This window comes from Physcomitrium patens, chromosome 2, assembly GCF_059467195.1.
Source record: "Physcomitrium patens ecotype Gransden chromosome 2, ASM5946719v1, whole genome shotgun sequence".
Lineage (NCBI taxonomy): Eukaryota > Viridiplantae > Streptophyta > Bryopsida > Funariales > Funariaceae > Physcomitrium > Physcomitrium patens.
Window position 1 is genome coordinate 244,453 of NC_143411.1, and position 25,432 is coordinate 269,884.

General features: G+C 36.5%; 3 protein-coding genes across 12 annotated transcripts; 1 reads left to right on the forward strand and 2 right to left on the reverse strand.

The window, feature by feature from the left end:
• The first annotated feature begins 4,369 nt into the window (after positions 1-4,369).
• Positions 4,370-7,360, forward strand: LOC112294820 (outer envelope pore protein 16, chloroplastic). 8 transcript variants are annotated; one of them, XM_090256382.1, is made up of 7 exons: positions 4,370-4,829; positions 4,916-5,155; positions 5,395-5,545; positions 5,988-6,039; positions 6,269-6,334; positions 6,479-6,549; positions 6,689-7,360. In XM_090256382.1, the coding sequence occupies exons 3-7, from the start codon at positions 5,432-5,434 to the stop codon at positions 6,830-6,832; spliced, it is 447 nt and encodes a 148-aa protein (XP_090112508.1). In that variant the 5' UTR covers positions 4,370-4,829; positions 4,916-5,155; positions 5,395-5,431; the 3' UTR covers positions 6,833-7,360. The 8 variants fall into 8 exon arrangements, with proteins under 8 accessions (XP_090112508.1, XP_090112511.1, XP_024401474.1 ...); XM_090256383.1 differs by having other exon boundaries at positions 4,466-4,788; XM_090256384.1 differs by having other exon boundaries at positions 4,466-4,738.
• Positions 7,361-12,059: 4,699 nt separating this feature from the next.
• Positions 12,060-15,811, reverse strand: LOC112275955 (uncharacterized). Its single transcript, XM_024506783.3, has 5 exons — positions 14,027-15,811; positions 13,499-13,876; positions 13,025-13,357; positions 12,753-12,837; positions 12,060-12,624 (listed from the first exon to the last, which is right to left on the reverse strand). The coding sequence occupies exons 1-5, from the start codon at positions 14,939-14,941 to the stop codon at positions 12,587-12,589; spliced, it is 1,749 nt and encodes a 582-aa protein (XP_024362551.1). The 5' UTR covers positions 14,942-15,811; the 3' UTR covers positions 12,060-12,586.
• A 5,222-nt stretch (positions 15,812-21,033) lies between these two features.
• Positions 21,034-24,235, reverse strand: LOC112292931 (derlin-2). 3 transcript variants are annotated; one of them, XM_024541948.3, is made up of 7 exons: positions 24,074-24,235; positions 23,287-23,683; positions 22,679-22,778; positions 22,336-22,547; positions 21,994-22,077; positions 21,715-21,768; positions 21,034-21,504 (listed from the first exon to the last, which is right to left on the reverse strand). In XM_024541948.3, the coding sequence occupies exons 2-7, from the start codon at positions 23,383-23,385 to the stop codon at positions 21,322-21,324; spliced, it is 732 nt and encodes a 243-aa protein (XP_024397716.1). In that variant the 5' UTR covers positions 23,386-23,683; positions 24,074-24,235; the 3' UTR covers positions 21,034-21,321. The 3 variants fall into 3 exon arrangements, with proteins under 3 accessions (XP_024397716.1, XP_024397724.1, XP_024397728.1); XM_024541956.3 differs by having other exon boundaries at positions 23,287-23,688; XM_024541960.3 differs by having other exon boundaries at positions 23,287-23,827.
• Positions 24,236-25,432: the final 1,197 nt, after the last annotated feature.

Genomic DNA, 25,432 nt, shown 5'->3' on the forward strand with positions numbered 1-25,432 from the left:
ACATTTAAAATAGTTTTATAATGTGACTAAATTGTGATGATCCAAAATTCAAAGATAATATATATGATATATATGTAATGCCAAAGACATAAGGTACTTAAAATAGTAGTCTATTAAAAAATTATAAGATGATTGTGCTAAAATTTAAGCTTTTTAGCTTATTAGTAGATTGAGCAATGTTGAACTTACTACAACTAAGATTTGATACAAAAGTTGTAAATTTATTTTTATTTTTATTTAAAATCTATCCACTTTAATCTTATCATTGTATATTTGTAAATTTTGGTTGTCACAAATAAAAAAGTTATTTTATTTTTATTTATTAGTTATCATTTATATATATTTATATAGATATTTAGATAATATTTTAAAAATAACATTCGACTTTATATTTAGGTTAGTATTATTTAAATCAAGGTATTGCCACCATTTTAAAATAGACCTTTATACATATATAAGTTTAAGTTGGATCAAGTTAAGACCTTATCTACTTAAAATTCTATATATTGCAAATACCATCAATGAAGCAATTTGTATCATGGTTCTTTAGGATTGTACTAGTGACCCATAACAAAGATAAACACAATCCATAAGAAGTAGAAGGTACAAGCATACATTAAAGAAAGAAATACGAGTTCTTTTATTACATCAAAATTTATAATGAACTTTTTGGTGAAATACTATTCTTATAATATTCTTATAGTTTTGAAGGTTTATTACTTTATGGCTCAATTTGTTTGATTAGAAAGGATATGGGTGTGTTCCAACAAGAGATTGATTACTTATTTAAATTTTTAGTAATAAACATATTTATAATCAAAAAAAATCTTGAATTTAGTTTTTAAATTTTTTCTTATTCAATTATATATAAAAAAATTAGGTGTGCTTTTATCTTATAAAGGTACCTAGATTAAATATATAGTTTCTTGTTAAATATAATTATACTAACAGAAGTACTTAATTTTTATAAAATTTTATATGAAATACATGTCTTTTAAGAATAAGACTTAGAATTTGATATGTATGTGTGTGTGTGTGTGTGTGTGTATATATATATATATATATAATATAAATAGAATTGTGACTTAGATTCAATTTTAAAATATGCTACATAAATTCAAAGCCATCAAAAAAAAAACTTGTTATTAGCTTAGGTGACCTACTTAGATAAGATGAATACAATGCAAATGTCTTTCATGTGTGATTTTGCACATCAATGAATTCTAAAAGAGAAATACTATTTTGTGTTAGATTAATATACTTAGTTATCTATAATAATAAAGATTATTTTGATTGAATAAAACTATGTATCTATTAAATGCAAATAATGTTTTAATACTTCTTTTAAAATCAAAGACTATTCTATTATGTTTTTACCAAAATATAATACAAGCTAATTATTGTGCTTCTTTGAAAGATCTTAAATTAAAATTTAAGCTTAGTATTGATTCTAGTTCTATAAAACTCAAAAGATTTATAATAATATAAGGTAAAATGTATAGTCACTAGTCTAAAGAATTATCTCATGCCATCTTAGTTGTGCTGAACTCTACATATGTAGCTAAAAAAATAGGAAGTTTTAATTTTTTTACCAATATACCATTGCAATCTTGTGTTAGGTACTTACATCAAAACTAATAGAAACCAAGATATTATCTTACCAATAAGTATTAAAAAATTGATTTAATAATATATTATTTTTTATTCTTAGAAAAAAAGTTAAAATTTTATAATAATACTTGGTTCCAAATATCAATCTATCAACTTCCATCATTCTAATAAAGAGTTAACTTTGATTGTAATTGACATTCTAAATATTTTCTATAATATACAAGTTTTGGGAAGTAATAAATTTTATTATACAAGTAATCTATTACATTCATTCCAAAGCACTACTCTTTGTGTATTAAACAAAAGATCCAATAATATCCATCCATCTTCGAGATCTTCAAGAAAAAAATATTATAGGTTTAAAGAAATAAATTGCAAAGATTGTATAATATCTCTATGTATGTAAGTTGATTTTTACATTCCTTTGTACAATAAAGTCATCATTAAAATATTATTCTTATACAAATTCTAATTTTTGTAAAAAATTTAATTATATACCCTTCTCTCTCTTCATTCATATTACAAATCTATTTTATTATATAAAAATACAAAGATAAAAACTAAATATATCTATTTTTTTTCAAAAAACATAATGTCAAGTATTACAATCAAAATCCCATTCATCTTGCACAAATGCTAAACATTATGAATTCAAAGTGCTAAGAAGCATTAATGCCTTGGCTATTCAACAAAGGACTTATAGATCCAACAATTAAGTCTTTGATCTACCTTTTATAAGATCTTGATTACATTCTAATTTAAAATTAGTATCTTGTACAATGCAAGGGGCTCAAACAAAAGAAGATTCAATAGAATTGCAACTATGTCTAATATGTTTCATTTTTTCTACATTAGAAGTTTAATTAGTAGTTTAAATAGTAATTTTAGTTCTTAAATTTAAAGTAAATATCTATTAAGTTATATATTATAACTTATAATTTTTTAAAGATTAGAGAATGTATTTTTTTTTATATAATTCAAAAATTATTGCTAATTCTTTTTATTTTTTTTGCAACATCTTATTTCTCTAAGAGCATAATTTTAGTGGCATATACACACACACAAGAGCTTGACTTATTTTTATAGAAGGAATTTTATTTTATTTTAAAGGATATTATTGGCTATGATTACTTAAAAGATATAATCAAAAAAAATACATCATTGTATTAATATCTCATTACATTTTTTTTTTTCAAATTATTCTTAAACAATACAATAAAAAAGGTGGATTTTTTTATTTTTAGAATAAAAAATATAAATATTTAATAACTTGAATCAAAGAATTATATTCTAAAAAATACATGCACCTATAAGATCTTAACTTTCCTACATAATTTTTAATTTTTTTTTGAATGGGATATAAAGTTGTTAAATGGCAAGGTCTTCAAATAGAAAGAATATCTCTATTCATTTACTTTGTTTGTTTGTTTGTTTGTTTGTTTTTCCTAAAATCTAAAATATAATCTTTAAAGACTTCTTTTGGCTTCAATTATACAACTTGGTAAAAAGAATACAAAAGATAATATGCAAGTGCTAGCAAATTACATCCCTTCAATTGTAGTCTTAATCAACAAATAAACAAGCACTCTTTACCACCAATGTCTCTCAAGTGTTGATTCTTATGGAACAAAATTAGATCCAAAAAAGAATCTATTATAATTGGTCTATTCTTTTTTGGATCTAGTTTTGGTTAAATTGTGCGTCGGGAGCAGCTTGGTTGTGGTGGTATGTCGATGCAGACATGGTAACAGCATTAACACTTGGGAGTCACCGCAGAGCTGGCGTTCATGTTTCCCACCAGATTTGGTCACATCGAGTGTGACCAGTGGACCAGTGGAGAGATTTATCGGAATCGTTTTGTTGTTAATTTGGTTGTGTGGACTGTAATACTGGGGCATAGCAATCCAGCAAGCCTGTGTTCGCTAGCTATCATTGTCATCGTTCAGTTATAATTCTGCTGCACAAGAATTTTGGAAGACAGGTGCCTTGGTCAGGTGCTTCATCTCTAACCGTGGCGGTGACGAATTCCGATGTGTAGTTACACTCGGTGCCTTTCCTGTGCTGGGAGAGACTACAGCAGCACTGCACGACTAACCTTGCCATAGTTTACACTGTAGAACAATGCTTTCAGTTGAGGTCCAAGAGAAATTTTGGAAAGACCTGACAGTTGAGGAATCTCACGACCACACATCACTCCTGTTCTTGGGTGGCTTGACAAATTAGGATTATCTGGCAAGCTGTTTCAGTTTTGATATTGCGCTCAATTTTAGACAACTTCTGACACTATTCGAGGAGCGGTGATCTAGGGCACCACTCTTTTAAAACGGGAAGTCTTGTCGGGGCCCGTTTTGAGCAAAATCCTACGACATAGGTGAATTGTCTTCACATACACCTGCTAAAAATGGTAATTTTCCTTTCCAATAAATAGAGGCTGGCCACTTGCTGAGGACATGGTGGGACATACACACGAGCTTCTTGCTGACCTCTCGCGGGTGCAACCGGAATCTGGGCATTGGCTGGAGTGGCCCAAGCAGTGACCTTATCACAGAAGCGACAGCATTGATTAATCGCTGGGTCCACGACGAAAGTCGCTAGTGCTCATGTGCACCAAGAGCTCGGAAAGTAGGAAGATGCCTGCTCCGCAGACACTGCCCAAGGGTGAAGACGGCCAGGAAGACATGACAGTTGCGGCACCCTGCTGCCAGGCTGCGTCACCAGCAACGTCTAGAGCCCAGAAATAGCACCCAAAACCCCCAAACCTACCAACCAAAACACACCCACGATGGTCCCGACGTAGCGGGAGAGTACCGCAACAAAGTCGTGTCATGTGGACAGACGTGGCCTCCGCTTGCAGGATTGCAGGTGCAGGGGGTGCTCAGTGCCTCTGGGACTCTCCGCGTGCAGCTCTAACTGTGGAGCTTCCGCAGGCTGCATGCTAAACTTCTTAAGTCCATGAAGTCCATGGAGAATACGAGGGAATGGAAACAGAATGGAATCGAAGGTCTCACCGACTGTCGGACCATTCTGACATACCGTCTGTAGTGTTATCACGTTCCCCCACATCCCCTCTGCCTCTCGCATGCTCTCTCGGAATGGGTCTCCTCACAGGACGGAGAAGGAAAAGAAGGTCCTTTGCCACTTGGCATGCCCGAGCCTCCAGTGAAGGCCCAAAATCATGTTCATATCCATACGCATGTGTACATACACTTACAGTTTCTGTACGATACTATCCCTGTACACTGTTCTTCCGCCGCCACCTTGCAACACTGCACTATTAACATAACATCGCTTTGTTGCCTCTCAGGTATGGGAAGCTTTTAACCGGCACTGTATCGTGAAGATGTTGGCAATTTTGATTGTTGTCGACGTTGCATAGTTTTCAGCTCTGGGTTTCGCTGCATTCGGTGACGTTTCCAGCTCGGAGGATTGCTGAGGGCATATTGGAGCCGTGGATTTTCTACATCGACCTCCCCTCTCATTCTCTCTCGTTGGTTCGCCTGTTTGTAAGGGTTGACAAGTTTGGAGAAGGCAGTCGAGCGGTCCGGTGTGTATGGTTGTTTTCAAGGATTGTTGATTCCCGCCATGTTTGGCTTGTTAGGTTGCTATGATTGGCTGTTGTCTGCATCTTTCCTGCTGTGCATGCTTGGGTCGACTTCTTGAATCGCCCAGTTTCTTTGCAAGAGGGGTGGGGATGATGGTGTTCTGTTTCATGAGCGTTGTCCAACGAGTTCTTTACTTGCGGAAGTGCAAAGCCTCACTGCGTGCCTGCATGTGGCTACCCAGGTGAATAACTCCATCGCTGTGTTACAAAGAGTTCAAAATGGTGCGATCAAGGTTGTCAGCGGCTGTAGAAAAGCCTAATCTGGACGTCATTGTGGATTTGGGTCATCCGCTTCTCAACTCCTCCGTCGATGGTTTCCTCAAAGTCGGTGGAGTGAGTGTTCCTGTTCCCTAATCCAGCTTCAGGATCTGTTGCATTGCATAACACACGTGTAGTTGTTGAACTGCACTCTCTCTCTCTCTCTCTCTCTCTCTCTCTCGTGTGTGCGTGTATATTTATATACAGACATAAATTGTGTTTTCTTGCTGGTATTGCTCTCTGCGGCCAGCAGATAGCGATAATAATTCATGTCGGTGACCTCCTTCTGTTCAAATACAGTCTCCAAGAGTCACACGTCGACAAACTGGAATTGAGTATTACAAAGGGTTCAATTTGACCTAAATTGTCTAAACAAGAATTGGAACTCCGGAATTTAGCCCGTCAGAACCTGAAATGCCTTCGGTCTTTGCGAGTAGAAGGAACATGTTTTTCCTAGCAGAGAAAGTTAGCTTCACAAAATATGCAGATTGATATGATACGCGCTTTTCTCATGCAGGTCGGTGTAGCCCATGCGGCTGTGCAAGATACATTCCGCATCCTGAGGAGCGGTATGAATCCTTGCCTCATTTTCATGGAAGAGGTGGTTAAAGAATCACTTGCTGTGTAGAGTTTGCGTGTCTCCAGGATTCAATCCTAAACGATATAATTTCAGTGAGTTGTAAAGCTGGCCCCAGTGCTTCATCTCTCACATTCTTTCCTAAGTAGGAGAACGTGGTGAAAGTTCTTTTAGCAATCACCTAAATGAGAAGCGTGTTTGTGTTGTGGTTGGGTGCGCAGACCAAGTTACGAAAAACGACTTGGAGAAATTGGTGAGGAGAGCTGGTTTTGAGGGTCTCCAATGGGGTAAGCTTTTATTTGACAAGAGGTTGATTGGCTTCCGGTGAGGTTCACAACCTAAAAAAGAAATTCCGAATTTGCGAGAGAATGTGGTATCCGTCATCGTTCCACATGGAACCTCAATCTCGATCATACAATCCGGTTGTGCAGGAGCGGTAGCTGGTGTGTACGCTGGAGTGGAATACTCTTTGAAGAAGGCTTGTGCAAAGAAGCAGGACTGGGTAGGCAACCTGCATTATATAACAAATCGATTCTGTCTCTCTCATTATGCTGTAGACATCGTTTAGGCCATGTCAATGTCCAATTTGATTCGGAGGCGCTACTCACTTGAACCGACGTGGTCACTGGAAACATGACTAGAGAAACGCTGCCATTGGAGGGGCAGTGACGGGAGCCCTCCTATCTGTTGGCGACGGCAGCTTCTCCAGGGACAAGATGCTTCAGCACGCCCTCACAGGTGCAGGCATTGCTACAGCATCCGAGATCATCCGCAACCTGGTCTGAGCTCCCCATTCTCTGCAAACAGGTAGCATCTCCATGGCTCCTGCTGCTGCTGCTGCTGCTTATGCTGCTTTGGAGGAGGAGGAGTAGCAGCAGCAACAGTCTTGTGCTGCCAGGGCCTGAAAACTGTTTTTGATGGGACTGGGGATTGCCATGGCTCGTCTCATGCTGCTCCTGCTCCATGTCCAGAGCTTTTGTGATTGCTGGGGAAATGGGGCTTGTGCTGCAGACCTCACACATCCAGAGGAAACCTCACATTTATTCATTCTGATCCATCTTCTCTTTCCTTCTTTCCTTTCATGTTGCCCTTATTCAGCTTTCCATTGGATTCAAACATCTCTTCCTTGTGTTATAAATACCTATCTATCTATCTGTCTCGTTCTCTCTTTCTAGCAGCTGTTGTTTATTGTAAGCTTTTAGGCTTGAGTGATCTGTCATTTGGCATTCCTATGAGGTTTTTTATTTTATTTTTTATTTTTTTATTTTTTAATATATATATTAAAAAATAAATAAAACTGGTTGTTTTCATGAGTGTGGTTGTTTGGAGCACACGAGTAGCATTTTATCGACGGATCACACTGGAATGGTGAAATACCGTAATAAATGGACGTGCATTTTTATAAATATGCTTACTGTTTTTTCGTTGCTTTTTGATCGGAAATTCGAAAACCCTAAATAATATCATCTATGTGTTTGTGTGTTTGTGTATGCATCTCTCTCTCTCTCTCTCTCTCTCTCTATTTATATATATATATATATATATATACATATATGAAAAATAGAGGTGACTTTGAAAAATCGCAAGAGTAATTTTACCTATTAAAATTATTGACAAGACAAACTTCATGATTATTGTATTAAGATATATTATTAAATAATAAATGTATATTATAATATTTTGATACAAAAGATAGATAAAACAAATTAATATTGATATGTTTAAAATATTTTGGTTTCATTTTCATTTGAAGAATCTTGTTTATAATTATCATTTGGAAACATATATTTTTAAATGTCATAAAATTTATACAAGTTCTTAAAATAAACCTAACAAATCCAAAGAAATCTAATCAAATCTTGTAGCACATTTAAAACCTCAATAATTATTAAATTAATTATTATTTTAGTTTAAATTTTATAGGATTTTCATATTTCAATTGAAAATAAGCACAAAAAATATAAAGATAATTAAAAATACCAATTAAGAGAAAAAAACACATAATTTACTTAAATATTGACCAACTTTCTTTTCTAAACTTGATATTAATCTTCTAGCATCAATATCTCTTTCTTACACCATTTACTTAATTTCAAAATTTATAAAAATTTCAAAAAAATATTAATTTTTATCTTACAGAAAATCACTTTAATCCAACAAGCAAATTATCCAAAATCATAAAAACCTTTAGTAACCTTCAAAATCCAATTTTTGATACCTTAATTTACTTAAATAGTAATAATCTTTAATTTAAATATCTATTTAAGCTCAAACTCATAATACACATGTAACACAACTATGTACATAAGCCTAAAAACTTTCACTTCTTGATTTGTCAAAAAGTTTAAAAAATTATCTAAAGTATAAATCTTTTATTTTTCTACAAAAAACCAAAGTCATCTAAAACAACCATGACTTTTCAAAGCACTCATAATTTCATTATCTACTTAAATCATTTAAAATAAATACTTAAAAGAAATCCTATCAAGTATACTCACCAATATCCTTGTCTAATTTAGAATAAAAGCCAACAATTGTTGTGGATGTATAATTTTTTATCTTAGAATTTGGTTTCAATTCTAGTTTACAACTAAATTTATCCAAATATCAATCTATGGGTTTTTTTAGATAATGATTTCTAAAACTACTCTTCACTTTGATCTTAAGATGTCTATAATTTTATTTTTATTAATCTTCTTTTTTTGTTAAACTTCTTGTTTTTGGCCCTACAAAGTTAATAGAAGTCATTTTTACAAAAAAAACAACATTAATTCTAAATGTTTTATTATCTCCCTATCTTTTATATATATATATATATATATATATATATATATATATATTCTAAAGTAATTTTTTATCATATTTTCTATTAAGCTCTTCTATAGTATAATATTTTTTCTTCCACTAAATAGGCATATTATAACATTACAGTGAAACTATAATATAAGCATAGTTGTTGTCTTTTCTATTTACCCTCTTTCTAGCCTTTTTTCTCCATTTTTATTGCCTTCTTTTCAAATTTAAGCTCTTCCTTAATGCACCTTCTTTTGAGGTAATCATATTGTAATTTGGTACAACCTTTATTGAATTATAAGTTTCAAGTAAGTATAGAGCATGTTTGATGTGGTAGACAATGTTGCGTATGGAAGTGGAGGGAGAAAGAGAGGGGAGGTACATCTTCTTGATATCCAATACAAGATACTTAAAAGGTGCCACAAACACAATATAGAGAATACATTGAAATGATCCATACAAAATTGCATCTCCACCACCAAGCAAAGGGCCTACAATTTATTTACCTAATCTATTGCCTAATGTCACAATCACCATTCCAAACACTATTCTCAACTCTTCTCTCTTTTTTATGGTGAAATATAAATCTTCTACATTGACATATTAGAAATCAATGCCTTGTTTTGTTGCAATTTTTTTTTTTTTTTTTTTTTTTCTTTTTTATATATATATAGTTTTGTAATTGTGGTGCCTATTAGATTGAATATTTTTTTTACTTTTGCCAATTCTATGTGTGCTCTAGTTAGACAAGGATTATGGATTCGGAGCTTGCCTTCTATTATCATGTTTTTTGAAAATTTTAGAAAAAAAAAAAAAAAAAAACACAAAACACAAAACACAAAATAAGTAAAAAGAAGAGGAAAAAAAAACAAGTCATGTTGAGATGGTAGCACCAAAGCAACCTTCTTTTGTAATGTGCCTAGGAACCTCTTTCACTACCATAACAAGTCTCATATAAGATGGATGAATGTGGTTGCATTATTATTTTCTAGTTCTTATTTATAGATAAAATTTTATTTTTTTATCAAAAGATTCTATCATTTTTTTTTGTCTTTAAAATAGTTAGCAAATATTTAAGACATGTTGTCTTAAGACTTTCATAAAATCTAAAAATAGATCATTTTAATATTATATGGTATATAGATAGATAGATAGATGTGTGTGTGTTTGTGTGAGAGAATTTGTTGCAAAGTTGGAGATTATAATATATGCACAATTGGCATTCATATGTTTATTAGAAAAGATATTTTTTAATAATGTTAAATTAAATGAATACATTATAAAAAGTGATAGGATTAATTTGGATGTATTAAAATAAATAAAAATCTTTAGAAAGTTATTTTAAAGTCACCATCCATTGTGTGTATGTGTGTGTGTTTATGTATATGTGTATATATATAGGGTGTTACTAATGTCACCACAAGTTTTGCAACTTCTACCATAACTTCCTATCCACATCATTTTATTATAGTTTTTGATAATGCTACAAGTTGCTCTAAACTTATGTTGCATATTACAATGCACTTCATAGAATATTGCTAATATATATTGCAATTGACAAAGAGCACATTTTTTATGGATGTGTACTTTAGTGTTTCATAAATTGCATTGTGGTATACAACACAAGTTTAGAGCAACTAATGGTAGTATTAGCAAAAACTATATTGGCACGTAATAGATAGTAAGTTGTGGTGGTAGTAGCAAAAAATGTGGTGGGATTAGCAACACACTCTCTCTCTCTCTCTATATATATATATATATATATACATACACACATACACATATATACTTGTGTAGTAGAGTAAAATAAGAAATATTGATTTTAAAAATATTTTTTATACTTAATAACTATTAAGATCTAAACTAAAAAATAATGTTTAAAATTAAAATAAGATTACATGAAAATTACACCAATTTTGTGTTTTGTGTATTATATTTGATTTGATTATAAATTGGATTTACTAAAAAGGATATATAAAATAACCATTGAGAGTAGAATAGAATCTTAATTCTGACAAGCATTGTGAATGTTCTTATTGCACTTACGAAACAGAAAAAATTCATCAGTTATGTCATCTGATTTAATTTGAAATTCATATTCAAATTATTTATTTTTCACATTTTGATTACATAAGACGTTTAGTGAAGACATACAAGAATTTATCCTCGCGAGCTACTAAAAAATCAAAGTTGAAAACATACATGAATTTATACGATTGATTTTTGGTATCTCTTAAATCACTGCTTTAAATCATTTAAAGAATTGTAGAAAATGAATAAAGGGAAAGTCCATGACCAATTATGATGTTTCACATGTCAGTGTTTAAAAATTACAGTTATCAAAAAATACAGATGTATTTAAATTATTTTGTTTAAGAATTAATTAAGAGCTTCTGCAAATGTAAGGTTCGAATTTTTATTTTATTTTAATTTACTTTATTCATACTATCCAATCTTATAAGCAAGAACATTGGCAATAATTCAAATTTTTACCAGAATTATTATATAATCCAAAATTAAGTTTTACTAGTATTTTATATTGGATCAAGGTATATTTACAATAACTAGAACATAAACATTACAGGAGAATATGTCATATTTTAACCATTTAAGAAAGACACTGTCAAGAAATGTCAAAACACCTTTTAATTATATTCTTGCGGAAACCAAAATCAATGAAAATTTTACATTTTTTTCATTTTTCTTTAATTAGCACAAGATCAGGTTTATTTCTTCCAACTAATAGATAAACAGGTGATGTATGAACGTCATGAGATAGTAGGAACAATAAATTTTGGAATTTCTATTAATCAGGTTTACATACGGAGACATTGCTAGCTCATTTGGGCTATATTACTGAACAGTGTTTAGAAACTTGTTGATATGCCAACTTGGAAAAAAATTAAATAAAATAAAAAATAAAAAGGGGGGAGGGGGGGGGGGAGAAAAAGATAAACTAGACCTAAGCATTCATACTCAAGGACACTTAGATTAAAAAAATTATCGAACAGGATTTAATAAGGGAAGAAGCACGATCATGTATTGGATTCCTTGAAATGGACAAAGACCAGATGGTAGATAATTGGTAGTAGTGCGGGATGAAATGACCTCATTGCGCCGGAAATTTTCATGCGTCTATGAGTAAAATAAGAGATGGGTATAAATAATGAATTTGTGTTACGAAAAACCAACGGAAAGCAGGTTGCAGACGAATGAGAGTTGGACAAGGCGGCTCTAAAGCATATATTCGCTGCAGCTGGTCTGTACACGACCAACAACCATTACATTTGGTAGAGTGTGGGGGATAAGAATTATGCTATACAACGCTGATTCAGAGCACTAGGCGACGTCCCTGTAGGGCTAGACCTGTCCGCACCTTAGAATCGCCACATCGGGTACTTCAGAAAGATGAGTGGTAATGCGATGAGGTTCAAGCAACTGGACTGAAGGAAAAAAATAAAAAAATAAAAAGAAAATGAAAACTAAAATAAAGGATATATAAAACACAGGCACACTGCAATAGGAAAAACCAGCTCTTGAGAAGTGAGACATCACATGCGGCGGGCCCTGCTGCTACCCGCAATACAGTAGAAACTGGCTCGTAAAGCAATGTCGCTAGAATTTATGATCTCGAAACTGAGGACAAAGAATCCACCCACCGCACACATCCAGTTGATCTGCCTCTCCTAGGAATGCTGGCTTCAAATCGAAGAGTGAATCACAGTGGCCACAACAATCAGATTACTTCAGAATTCGGCCTTCATGTGACCCACAGGAAGTTGACCTGCACAGATTATAACCCACCCGTCATCCGGTCAGTTCCCTCTGCGTTCAGCGGCGTTTATGCCATTCATATAGTGGAATACTCAAAACCACGGAACCAATTGAACTAGTGACATTTCCAGGGAAGACCTTCAACCGCTCCAAGCCGACTGGTGTGGTGGCTCAAACCCCTCTCAACCAAACTTTGAAGCTCCCCGGAATCCCATCCTGTGGACTGCAGTCACCAATTACAAAAATGCACCTAGTCAGAAACTAATCTCACGTTCTCAGTAGTTTTATTTTTTTTAATTAATATGTATTTGTTTATCTATTTAGGACAACTAAAAGACAACAGCCATCTTTGAATGCTGTGGTGCATCAGCGTTCCTGACAAGCTGCCTGTAAGCACGTTTAGCCCCCACCTGAGGGATGGTGGCAGAATTGTGGAAAGAAGGCACCGTATGTCGCGTGATGTCGGCGAGACTAGCGAAGGGTGCCGCAGTCACATCCAATCCAGAGCCCAAAAACCGGTACTCGACACGCCTGCAAGGTGTTCCATCCAAAAAGCCTGGCCCTACTTGTTTCCGCGCATCAAGCTGCTGCATCAGTCCAAACGCATCTGCTTTGGTCTCGGAACTAGAACTGAGAGTGCTTGGCAGCTGAGTCTGCAGCATCTCCTTGTTGCTCAAGAGCTGACTCTCGAGGGCCATGTCCGCGTGACCTGAGCACACGGATGCCAGCCTCATTGATAGATGCTGCGAAACAAATTGGGGGCATATCAAAGCTTGACATGGAACATCCCGAAGTTCTGATTTACTCCTAGATATACTCCCACGCTAGACCTGAATTGGAAGGAAGGAAGGAACGAGAGAGAGAGAGAGAGAGGCTAGACGTACTTCGACTTGGCGCTGGAGGAATTGAACATAGTTGATGATCTCGTCGAGCATGACCGCTTTGCCCGTAACTTTCTTGCACCCAGGAACGAGGTCCTGCAAGTACTTCATCCGCTCGCTGATCTTCTCGCGACGCACCCGCTCCGCCAGGCTATGGCTGTCGGTAGCTTGGCCCCTGCGAGCACGCACATGGATATAGTCCTGCTTGGAGAACTCCTTGGACTTGTGATTTTCCTTCTCCTTCTGAGCTGATTTGGGACTTTCCGTCGACTCAGCTGACGTTTCACTAGACTTGGTATTATCCTCTTTCGTTTCTTTATCACCTCGATCAGCTTCCCCTTTGCTCCGCTTAGGGTTGGATGACGCCTCACCCTCCGAAATCTAGACATCGGCCACCACCAAACGCCGTTCAATTCACTAGTGCAGTATACTTACTGCCGGGATCATCTTTGTTTTGTCGTATATCTTTATTTTTATCATGAGCAAAGAGAAATGAACTTCAAAGTGCAAGAAGTGGGGATATATTATTACCTTAGGGTCTGGAGACGACGGATCCTGCTGCTTCCTCTTGCTGCGATAGCAAGCAGTGTCATGACTGGGTAACTTTACAGGTGACTCGCCGCGGCTGACACCAAGTTGCTCTGCAGAGGAAAAAGAGTTGTGATTCTCTTTCAGAGCTGTTACAGTTACTTCGACCGGCTCATGGGGGGTAGTTCCACGTCCCATGGCAGCTTCAGTGATTCCCTCAACGGCTTCCAACTCCGGCTGTACACTGGCAGCACTCGCTGGCAAACACTTCGATTCTAGACTACTAGATGCCTGCACTTCGAACACTGTGGGCATCTCTCCAGTTTTCCTCGGGGCACTGTACGGATACTTTGCAGTCCCACAAGCAAAGCTGGAAACCTGCCCAACACGTTCCGCCAGTGCAGGGTCCGACGTGAACGCGGGTGCCGAAGCACCAACTCCTTGCAGTGCGAGACCGCCCTTAAAAGGATTCACGGCAATATTCTCCGCATCCCAAGATCGAGTACCACCCAGACTATTCCCCGCTAAACTTGTCCTCCCCATCACTCCCCTAATCCTGGCATCCTCCATGATGTTGAGTTGGTTGCCAACCACACACGCGGACGAGGCGGAGGGGGAATTATCCATGGCGAGCAAACGATTGCTATTCACAAGGGTGGATCTGGGCGTCGACGGACCAAGCGAGCACCCACGAGACGTCGCACCGGCTATGAGCGTCTGCTCGGCGCTCCGAGAGATTTGCATCTCCTGCAGGGTTTGCCAAGTCGCAGGGTAAAGGATAGAAGCGCTTGGCTCTACAACCCTCTCCAGATCACTCGCGTAAGGCATAACCGCGTCCGTAGAGTATGAAAGTGGCAATGCCGAGCTGTGCATCAAGCTCATTAACATTTGGTCTCGTGCTGGCGCCATTATCGCCATGATACTAATCAACAACACAATTGTGCAACCACCTCAAGCAAGCGCTGCACACTGCAATCGACCGACTCGGATAACTCCTACCGCCTTCTCCAGCGGAAAAAAAATATGGGCTAGAGCGCCGAACAGAACCTCTGCAGCTTAAGGGCAGTCAAACTAGGCCAATCACTACCGTAGACGTACCGCAAAGATTATATTAGAACTAAAACCGTCCATCTCCTGCAACTGAAATGCCCACTTCTGAATCTGCTACCCTTACGCTAATCAGATAATCCTCCTACAAACGCAGTTGACCGTTCCCTTCAGCTCCTTCGACGCACTGCATCCATTCAACACGTGTTCCAATCCCCTACAACATCGATCAGACGCATACAGACACTACTTTCTAGCGCTTCAAAAAGCGGAAGTTTCGTATTGCTAATCCCTCACAGCTTCTGCACAGCCCAGAACCGCCCAATTCTGGACCTGCTTTTGGTCCTCCACTCCCCTAGTCTGCAACAAGGTGCAAATGCCACTAGGGGACCCAGAAATCCCCACTGCAACTACGAGAACCAGACGTGTTGTTGTCTTGTAAAAAAACGATCATGTATTGCTACTGTATGATCCCAACTTCTAGAAAGGAAATCCGTTCCAAAGAGGCAGCAGCAGCAGCAGCTGCACCAAGTAGCGTGTGACAGTCATTACGAAACATGGGCAGCTAGAGCGATGGAAGTGGGAGATACATACACTGGGAGCAGGGAGGGCAGCAGTCAGGGAATGGAGTGTGCAAGGCAAAGGTGGGGATGAGGTGGGGGGTTTGGCAAGGCGCCACTGCAGTCGTCATGTAGGTGGGGCTACGAGGAGAGAGCTGGAGGCTACTAGACCCACTCATCAAGCGGGGGGTGTGCGGGTGGGGGAGATAATTACCATATGCTATTCTCATCATCTCGGTCCGTGTGACACCGAGAGGGTGGCGCTGCTGCGGCCTGCCCTGCCTCCACTCGTGCCAGCTCGGCCCCCACCTGGCATGCACACCCCGCTTCCCAATCACTTCCCCGCCCCCTCTGCTATCCTTCCGGGGCCCCTCCCTCCCCTGCCCTGCCCTGCCCCACCATCTGTCAGCGGCTCTACGCATCCACCCAGCAGCGCCCCCCTTTGGTCCCACTGCAGTCGTGACGGCGTCTTTGCGAGGCTCCCATCCTAAAAAATCTTCCATATATGAAGTAGCAGCAGCAGCAGGAATAACAGTAGTAGCAGCAATAGCAATAGTAGCAGAGGCATCAATTCACTGGGGTAGCATAACTCCTCCTCACTCTCTCGTCGTCGTCGTCGTCGTCCTCCTCCTCCTCCTCCAGTGCTGCTGCTGCAGATCCCTTCCTCCCTCTCCCTCTTCCTCTCTTGTTATCTACACTTGGGCTTGGCATGGTTGTGTGTTGGAGTGCGTGTGTGTGTGGGTGTGGAGCCTGAGTCCTTTGGTCCTTTGCAGTTCTTGGCCTCAGATGTATTGCCTGGTTGGTTTGCTGTTGCAGCCGCATTCTCAGCTTTGGATCTTTTCTTCACCTTTTGTTTCGCTCTGATGTTGTTGTTGTTGTTGTCGTTATGATTATCATCATCAGCATAGGCCTTCTGGATTTCTAACTTGCTTCTTATTGAATGATACCCTACGACTTGTCCTTTTCACCATCTTTACTATATAGTCAGCTTCGGGTGACCAAGCTTTATTTATTATTTTTGGAATAAACAGACAAATTGATAAATATCTTGGTATGTTCTGAACTTGAGGGTAACATTTATGTGTATGTGTATGTGTGTGTATGTATGTATGTATATATTTATTTATTTATTAAAGAAGAAGAGAGAAAGATAAGAGCAAAGGAACTTCTAAAATATTAATGAATTTAAAATTTTAACACTAATATAAAAATATATGTGAATTGATCTAACTATTTTGAATAATCAAATAGTCAACAATGTGTTTATGAAATCACAAATTTTAGATATACTTCAATGAATGTGGAAGTTTCCAAGTTAAAAAATTTGGCAACAAAACTGGAGGGAGAAAACACATATATATATATATATATATATATTCAACTTGTCATTATTCTTTTTTGTACTTCTTTCTACTAGCATTGCATCTAGATCTTGTGATATTGTTTGACCATTTTCAAGATTTAAAGAATCAAAAGAATCAATAGATGAAGTTTAAATGGCAATATATATACATATTGACCTAGCAAACTACATGCCTAAGATGAGAAATTGAAAAAAATATATGTACGCATTGTTCTTGAGTGATGAAGATAATGCTGAAGAATGGTTCCATGAGGTCAAGTTAACCATTTAAAAATAATTTTAAAGAGTCAACTGCAAGAAATAGACAATTTTAAAGTGAAGTTGAAAATTTCTGGGTGTGTTTGTGATTTTATTTAACATCATTTTATTTTCTTTTTTTTATAAAATTTGAAAACATAATTGTCTACAAGTTTGACAACAATCTTTTATTTTTTTCATTCTTTACTATGTGATAATTCATTTTAGAAAAATATACTCAGATTTCTATCTTCATTGGAATATTGATTAATACTAATTAATAGAGGTTTTTGATCAAGAACTTCAATTATTCATATTTATTGCTCATTACTTAATTTCTGACTGTGAGGATGAAAACTTTTTACAATTGAGTTAAAAGAATGGTAATAGAATTAACATTGAGTTAGATAAGTCTGTCGAATAAATAAATAAATAAACATATTAGAGTTAAAGTTAACTGCCTAAAACCACCACTCCAAAACTTTTGAATAGGGTGTAGCATGATTGAATTCAAATAATATTTATATATATAAAAACTATAAAAGAAACTTAAATTTAGGGTACATATAATTGTAGGACACAAATAAAATGCCTAAACAATAATTTATAAACAACCCACATAATAACAATATATTTACTATCATGACCAAATTCCAGAAGGCACAGTATGTGTTCAATTTTAAAGATAAAAGATAAAAGAAAAACCAGAATGCAATGTCACTTTTTAATTAAAAAAAATTCTGCAAAAAAATAAAAAATAAAAAATGAAGAAGTAATTGGACACACGCGGATGAAGATGCGAGTTAGATGAATGTGGATGAAAAGCAGATAACCGATGAACAACATGAACGAACGAGAATTCCAACACGTGATCACGTTTTCATCCATGAACGCGAATCCAGGTTTATGGATGAATACTCAGCAGCAGCAGTGGATGATCATCTCACACGCGCCTGATTCCGTGACCCCCGGGTATAGGGTGGCGTGGCCCCTCCTCCGTGGGACTTCGCAAGATCCACGGCCATCAGTAGTGAGGTCCTTAATACTGCAGAAGCCCGGTCAAGGGGGGGTGATCCAGTGCATGTTTGGTCGTTTCCATGCCCTGTTGGTGTGCATAATTGGTCTTGGACTCTGTCTTGACCCCATTCACACTGCCAGCACCCATCACTCTGGCATCCCTCTATTATCGCTAGCTATTCCTTTGTCTAGATGTATTGGACAATATCTTTCATTATTTGGGTGGAGATGATGTGGCACCACCACCTATCATTCTATCTATCTATCTATATGAATATATATATATATATATATATATATTAATATTAGATGCCCCTCACCCCCTCTTTCTCTTCACAATTATATCTTCATGCCTTTTACAACCTCACCATTATTACGTCATTAAAGAGGGTTTGTTATTATTATAGCTGCGAGTGCACTTTCATAGTAATACTATTATTGCTTTCCCCAATTGCTAGATTGGTCACCGCATGCAAATTCGCATGTTTTCTGTTGATATATGGTTTTAGTAATTTTGAGGATAATGTTGTTAAAATGCACACAATGTATGTGGGCTTATAAGCCTAACGTAGCCAAGGACAGATGTTTGTGAGACTGAGAATGATCTCAAATTTTTCACTATTTTAATAGTTTTACGAAGAAGAATACGCTGGTATTCTTTTCAATCAACATTTTAAAAATGAAAAATGAAAAATGAAAAATCTAATGGTGTATTTAGAAGAAAAAATTAGTATTGTTACTTTTTGAATGTATAGGTATGGAAATTCATGAAGTACTTTTGGATAACAAAAGTGTTCACAATTTACAAATAAATAAAAATGAAATTATAGTTTTTTTTTTTTTTTTTTTTTTTTTTTAACAAATCTGTCTTCTTTAGCATCAAAATGGATTTCAATTCGAAAACATAATCAAAAAATAAAACTACAACCTACTCACATTCATGTCCAGTGCTGAAAAAGTCATATTTGTGTAAATGTTCTTCTATTTGATTCCGTCTTTAAGGCTCTGTTAAATTACAATTTGACCTTATACCGTGTATACATGAATACATGTGAATACAATAAAAATATAGTTAACATACTTTTTGTAAATATAAACTCTTTTGTGATTTTTTAGCACATGTATAGCTTCAATAATTCTAGTGTTGAATTTGTTTTGTTTTAAATAAGCACTTTGAAGAAAAATAATAAAAATAATAAAAATAATAAAAATAATAAAAATAATAAAAATAATAAAAATAATAAAAATAATAAAAATAATAAAAATAATACAAGATTTCTTCTTTTTATTGCAAAAAAAAATAGAATAATTTAACAAGATCATGGTTTTTTGAGGTTTCAAGTAAAATATATAAATAAGTTATTGAATAGAGTTCTTGTATGTGCAGATTGTGCATGCAAACAAGCTCTTCAGTCTTTAGATTTGTGTTACTTAATCAATACCATTTTTTCATTATTACTGTAATTATTATCGACCTTAATTAAAATTTACAATTAAATCAACCTGCTTATATTTGATTGTTAATTTGAAAGCTATTTTATCACTGCAAGTTTTATACAACAGAGTTCGTTTGTTTGTTTATGTTCTTTTAATTTTTGGTGGGATTACAAATCTAGTGTGCTAGAAGACCAACGACATCTCCATTAAATGGTGTGAAAAGGAAAATTAATGTTTATTTAGACGATGGTAACATAAACATATCTCTTTATTTGTGCTCTTCTCCATGTCCACGTGTTTTTAAGCATGTTTGCAAATAGTAAAAATTATGTGAGTAAATGAGAAAGATGTGGTTTCTTTAAATTTACACTCATTCTTTGAGGGAGAAAAATGTGCACAGAATCCATAGAAAGAGAATTTAGGAACATTTGTCAGAAAATCTACAACCTAAAAATTTATAGAAATAAGAAAGAAGGATCAACGGCAACCAAATCCATGAAGGGAGAATGGAAGTAACATCCTCCCCTCTAACCAAGTTGTATATCTCTAAATAAATACTATACAAAAAAAATAGGGAATATCAAATTGACCCACCTTAACCTCAAATTGCCCCACCACAATGTCATCACAAACATTTGAAGATTCAAAGAATTATAGTTCTTCTTGGTTGCCACGAACAATACATACAAGATACTAGCACCCCAACAAAGAGGACATTCAAAATTTTTTGCTTGATTCAACAGATTTCTAGAAAATCCTCTTACAAAAAGAAATTAAAATAACGTGATTTCAAACCACAAAGTCACGTAGTGGGTTGATTTAATATTAAAAGGTGAGTTGGAAAGGAGCCATTGGCGGGGCCAGAATGGGTCCACATGGAGGTGGTGACAAGTGGAAGCACGATATTGGTGGGAGGACCTCCTTGCCCATAATAATAATAATAATACTCTCACACAATGAAACCAAAAAGGGATTTAAAAGAGAGCAGAAGCAGCAGAATGAGCCATGTCATGACAATTTCGATGATCACTCTCTCAGTCAGTCAGTCTCTCACTGGCCACTGGGTTGTCTTTGCCTTGGCCCCCACCCACAGTTTTCATGAGGTTCTGTGTGTAGTTATGTTTGTTCCTCGGTGTTGAGTTTTCTTCCTCTTCCTCGACGCCAAACCATGTGGTAAAAACCATTGTAGCTTTGGCAAGGAGGGGGGTTTATCAGGCTTGAATGTTGGCTCAGGTGACCAGGAGAACAGGGGGTTCGGCGGTTATTACCCATCGCCCTCAGCGACCACAAAAAAAACCAATTGCTCGTGCAATACACAGACAAGAAACACTACAAAAACACCTTCAGACTTTGGTAAAGTTATTATGGAGGTATTATTATCTTACTTTCCATACATTCCAAAGCAAGCACGTGCTTGTGAACACTAGATCAACACTCTCTAGGGATGGTTTCATCCTGGTGGAAAAATAATAATAGTAAATGCAGGGGCCAAAGACGTATTGGCAAATTTGGTTGGAACGACGGTACCAATGGAACCATATAGGTTAAATCCACAGTTAGCGTACAGAAATCCCGTGCGATACATGTAAACCGTCACAAAGGAAGTTGGACACTTTGACAAAGAATCCGTAAAAGATTTAATCCATGTGAGGTGCCAAAGGGGCTGCTCCCCAGGCTGCTGGAGGAGCAGGCCTTGCTACCATAACTGTTTCTTCGGGAAAGAGCGCTTTTATGATGCCAGGAGTCTTCAAAATTCGACGCCCAGTCATCAAAGGGTATACATCTTCCAAAAAGAAATACGCATGTCCTGCAGCCATTCCCTGAATAGCCAGCAAATGCTCTCAGAACCAATCTTGTAAACTCATAAAAATAGAGATCTAGCCACAAGCCTGGAGAGCGAGCGAGAGAGAGAGAGAGAGAGAGAGAGAGAGAAGTTCCTGTCGGATGCAAAATGCGTACCATGATGCAAATTCTTCATCTACAGCACTCAGGAAAAAACTTGGAAAACTAATAAAAATATACGAACTTACCAAAAGGTCCACCCACGGGCTGCTTCCAACCATAACTGAAAATCCCAAAAGAACCTGCAAACCCCGCCACAAACATCAACGAACAGCAGGCAAGGGGAAACTACACAGTATGCAGAAGATATACAAAATTTGGAACAAAATCTAAATCAAGATTACTCATTACCAGATTTCTCAGTTGAACATCCTAATTGACCATGTCAGCATCAAAACCGTTTCTAATCTGCCTCTATGTAGTACACAAAAAGCACCAGAATCTGCTAGGTCAGAAAAGTAGCTGACCCAAGGCAAGTAGGGAGCAGTGAAACTGAAAAGACCAAGAAAGCTCATTTGCACGTGAGGATTGCGCTTACTCCATACATAAACCTGTCATCCCAGTTACATTATCAATCTTGCAAATGTCTCCTACAGAACAGACTAATTCCACCATCAACCGGGACGACCATCAATTGAACTAGAAGGTCGGAAGAGTTTATTTTTAAAAAATAAAATAATGAACAAGTAATTATATAATTTCGTTCTAAGAAATTTACGATGAGGATACGCTTAATAGAAGACGTAGTTCTTAAACAGCACCACCTGAACAACTATTCTGCCACATACTCATGGGTTGTAAGCGCATACCATCATGAAAGTGAGGGAGTTGCTCAAGAAAAGTATATCCGCAAATGGAGCAGCAAATGTGAGCATGCCGCCACCCACTACATAAATGGTGAGTAAAGTTCCACCAAAGAGGAGCATAAAGAAGAAATCTGCTGTGCGACCACGAAATGATGTCTCTTCCAAAAGTTTACAATACCTTGCCAGAAAGAACATGTGGAAAAGGAAGTCCAAATCTGCAAGGGCACCATGTCAATACGCTAAAGAGCACATTGTGCAACAGTACTAACACAATCTTAAGAGATGACAGTGGTGGGGGTACAAAATATAATAAATGCAACAATTGCGAACACTTGAAGGTAAATACCAAGTTTGCCAAAGTAAAAGAAATTGGTGATGAGTCTCCAGACTTGATAATCGTGTATGATCAAGGTGGAATTCAAGTACACATCATATGCTGAAATAACCTGTGCAAAGTCCGCACACATCATTAAAATGCTGTCTTTTTACACTCCACGTTCTCTGCACTTAAAACACGTTCATCCACATGTGTGATGAATGCCTCATCACAATTGCAGCAAAGCAAACTCAGCTGCCTCGTCACAATTCCACCATTCAGTGCAGTTCCATGATAAGAAAGCCTTCAAAAACCAGTCGGGAAGGGATCCCTCGAGTATTGATCTTTAAACGGCTTGAATCTCCTCTCTTACATTATTAGGATCGAGTGCTATCATTTGCATACAAGTAGTCCAAGCAGTAAGTAAACGCCACTGCGAGTGCATGAGCAGTCAAAACTACCTCATACAGCTCCAATGAGCATTGATGTCTAATGGGCATGAATTGGCCATGAAATCCTCGAGAAAACCAGCATTTAGCTACGCTACGAGGGAATATCTGAGACACGAACAAGACAACTCCTGGGTTTAAACATCTTAACTCTATCTAACAATTAATAGAAACAGAAAGTGAGAGTACCTCCAAAGCACATCCAGCGGTGGTGAGCACAGACAAAGTGAGATACGAGCGCGTGATGATGGGCATTTGCTTGTACCAGTCCTCTACTAGTTGAGCCATGCTTTAACTTCTCGACGATTCAGAGCCCAACCTTATATTTAAAGTACACTAGTCACACCAATAACGCTAGCATAAATTTTAACCCCCTGGCCTTCCACCTTAAATCGGACTGCACAAGCGCTCCGTAGAAATAGAATCCTCAACCCTAAATGCTGAACCGGTCGTGTCTATTCAAATCTCTTCTACCCAGAGAGGAGTGTTTGTTATTTTCCCCAGAAAATTCTCTAGAATATGGCACCCGGAACAAGGTTGTGAATCTAAGCTGCGTAGAACGGAGGGGAAAGAATCTGCTCCAGCACTGCACTACACCACACTTGGAAAATAAGAACGCATCCATCCACACTTGCAATTAATGCAGCCAATCTCACTTCGGGGCCATAGCCTCCCTCCTCCAAACTACTCCGAAACCTCAAAACCTCTTCTAACCGTTCGCTAACATGACCTAGGCCACCAACCATCCAAAACCTCGTTATAAACTCCATGTTCTCCCAAAAACGAACCCTTAAAACAAGTCTAAAACCTGAGTTAACCTCAACCCACAAATGAACCCACATAGCTGGAATGAAAACCAACCAACCTCGCTCTACCTAGAAACCTGAAAACCTCGTGCACTTCAATTCAATGCAAAAAAACATTTAAGTCCCCGCTCAATTCCCCTAAAGTATAGAAAAGATTCACCGCCACTCACCAGAATGAGCACCGCATGAGCTCAAATCCACCATAGAAGCTCAAAACTTTCTTAGGACTCCCCAACAATGATCTGCTTGGCTGGCCGGGTTGCAGCAGCAATTCGATTATCTGGCGATGGCGATCCAGTGATTCAGAAAAAAGCAGCGCGACCTCCTCTCTCGATGTCGCAATTGAGCTTGGCAGCGTCTGGACAGCCTTGTCCTCGCAGTTCCCTCTCCCTGCGGATGAATGCCGTTCCTCTGGAGTATTCGCCCCTCGTTCAAGAAGAAGGAATTCATCGCAATCTTGGATGAATGCGGTTCCTCGTGTGATGAATGATGAACCGCGGGAGGATTTATTGTGTATTAAAGAAATTCATATTTTGTACATTAGAGTAATAACAATAAAATAACAATGATGCGAAGGAATGCCATACTTTCTTAAATATGATTAGTAAATTTTTATCATATATATATTTTTATTTCCCAACATTTATTGGTTTTTATTCTTATTTTACATCATTTTTACACCTAATGTTTTTGTTAAAAGTTCAAATTATTAGCCTTTTAATTTGATGTTTTGAAGATTTTATTTTGAGATTTAATTTTTTATAATCTAAACAATAGAAAAAATTAATTAAAATAAATTTGATATTTTTTATAAATGTCTGAATAAAGAGGCATGTGGTGGATCTAATAAAAAAATCTTAATTCAACAGTGTAGAATTAGTGCCCTTTACATATAGGAGACTGTTAAATAGACCCAGGCTTTTGCTAAATTAACTTATCCATCCTAACCATCATAAAAATAAAATTTTCTATTTAACATTTCCGTGTATATATATATATATATATATATATTTATATTTGTAGATTTTTATATACATGTCCTTTTACCAGATCATTAAGTTTTTCTGGTTAAAAGTTCAAAAATTCTAATTCTAATTAAATTTGATGAAATTTTAAAAAAGAAATGGAAAAAAACTTTTCAACCAAATCACCTCATTATTAATCAGCAACCACATCATCCAATGTCAAAAACTATACACAATTTCAATTCAATCAACAATAAAATAAACTGGATCTCATTACTAAACAATATGTCTGAAGACATGTTTTGCATGTATGTTATATGCATACAATATATATATATATATATTTTGTATTTTTTATTTTTTTAGTAACTAAAACCCACACCATCATTCATGATTTCCTTTTGAATTTACACACCTATTCTATCAAAACCCTCAATTGATGTTTAATCTCATAAAAACTTTTTAACATTCACCCACCACACCACTAATACTAATTTGTTTTTTACATTTTAAATACCTATGCAAGGCAAAAACAACTCACAATCGTCCACTCATAGTTAAAGT

Excerpts from the sequence above, each read along its gene's own strand:
- LOC112294820 (XM_090256382.1), top strand. The coding sequence starts at position 5,432 with ATGGTGCGATCAAGGTTGTCAGCGGCTGTAGAAAAGCCTAATCTGGAC. Across the intron at positions 5,546-5,987 it reads GTTTCCTCAAAGTCGGTGGA|GTCGGTGTAGCCCATGCGGC; the intron begins GTGAGTGTTCCT and ends TTTCTCATGCAG. Across the intron at positions 6,040-6,268 it reads ATTCCGCATCCTGAGGAGCG|ACCAAGTTACGAAAAACGAC; the intron begins GTATGAATCCTT and ends TTGGGTGCGCAG.
- LOC112275955 (XM_024506783.3), bottom strand. The coding sequence starts at position 14,941 with ATGGCGATAATGGCGCCAGCACGAGACCAAATGTTAATGAGCTTGATG. Across the intron at positions 13,358-13,498 it reads TCCTCCAGCGCCAAGTCGAA|CATCTATCAATGAGGCTGGC; the intron begins GTACGTCTAGCC and ends TTTGTTTCGCAG. Across the intron at positions 12,838-13,024 it reads ATTCTGCCACCATCCCTCAG|TCCACAGGATGGGATTCCGG; the intron begins GTGGGGGCTAAA and ends TGGTGACTGCAG.
- LOC112292931 (XM_024541948.3), bottom strand. The coding sequence starts at position 23,385 with ATGGCTCAACTAGTAGAGGACTGGTACAAGCAAATGCCCATCATCACG. Across the intron at positions 22,779-23,286 it reads CCGCTGGATGTGCTTTGGAG|GTTATTTCAGCATATGATGT; the intron begins GTACTCTCACTT and ends GACTTTGCACAG. Across the intron at positions 21,769-21,993 it reads CTGCTCCCTACTTGCCTTGG|GTTCTTTTGGGATTTTCAGT; the intron begins GTCAGCTACTTT and ends CGGGGTTTGCAG.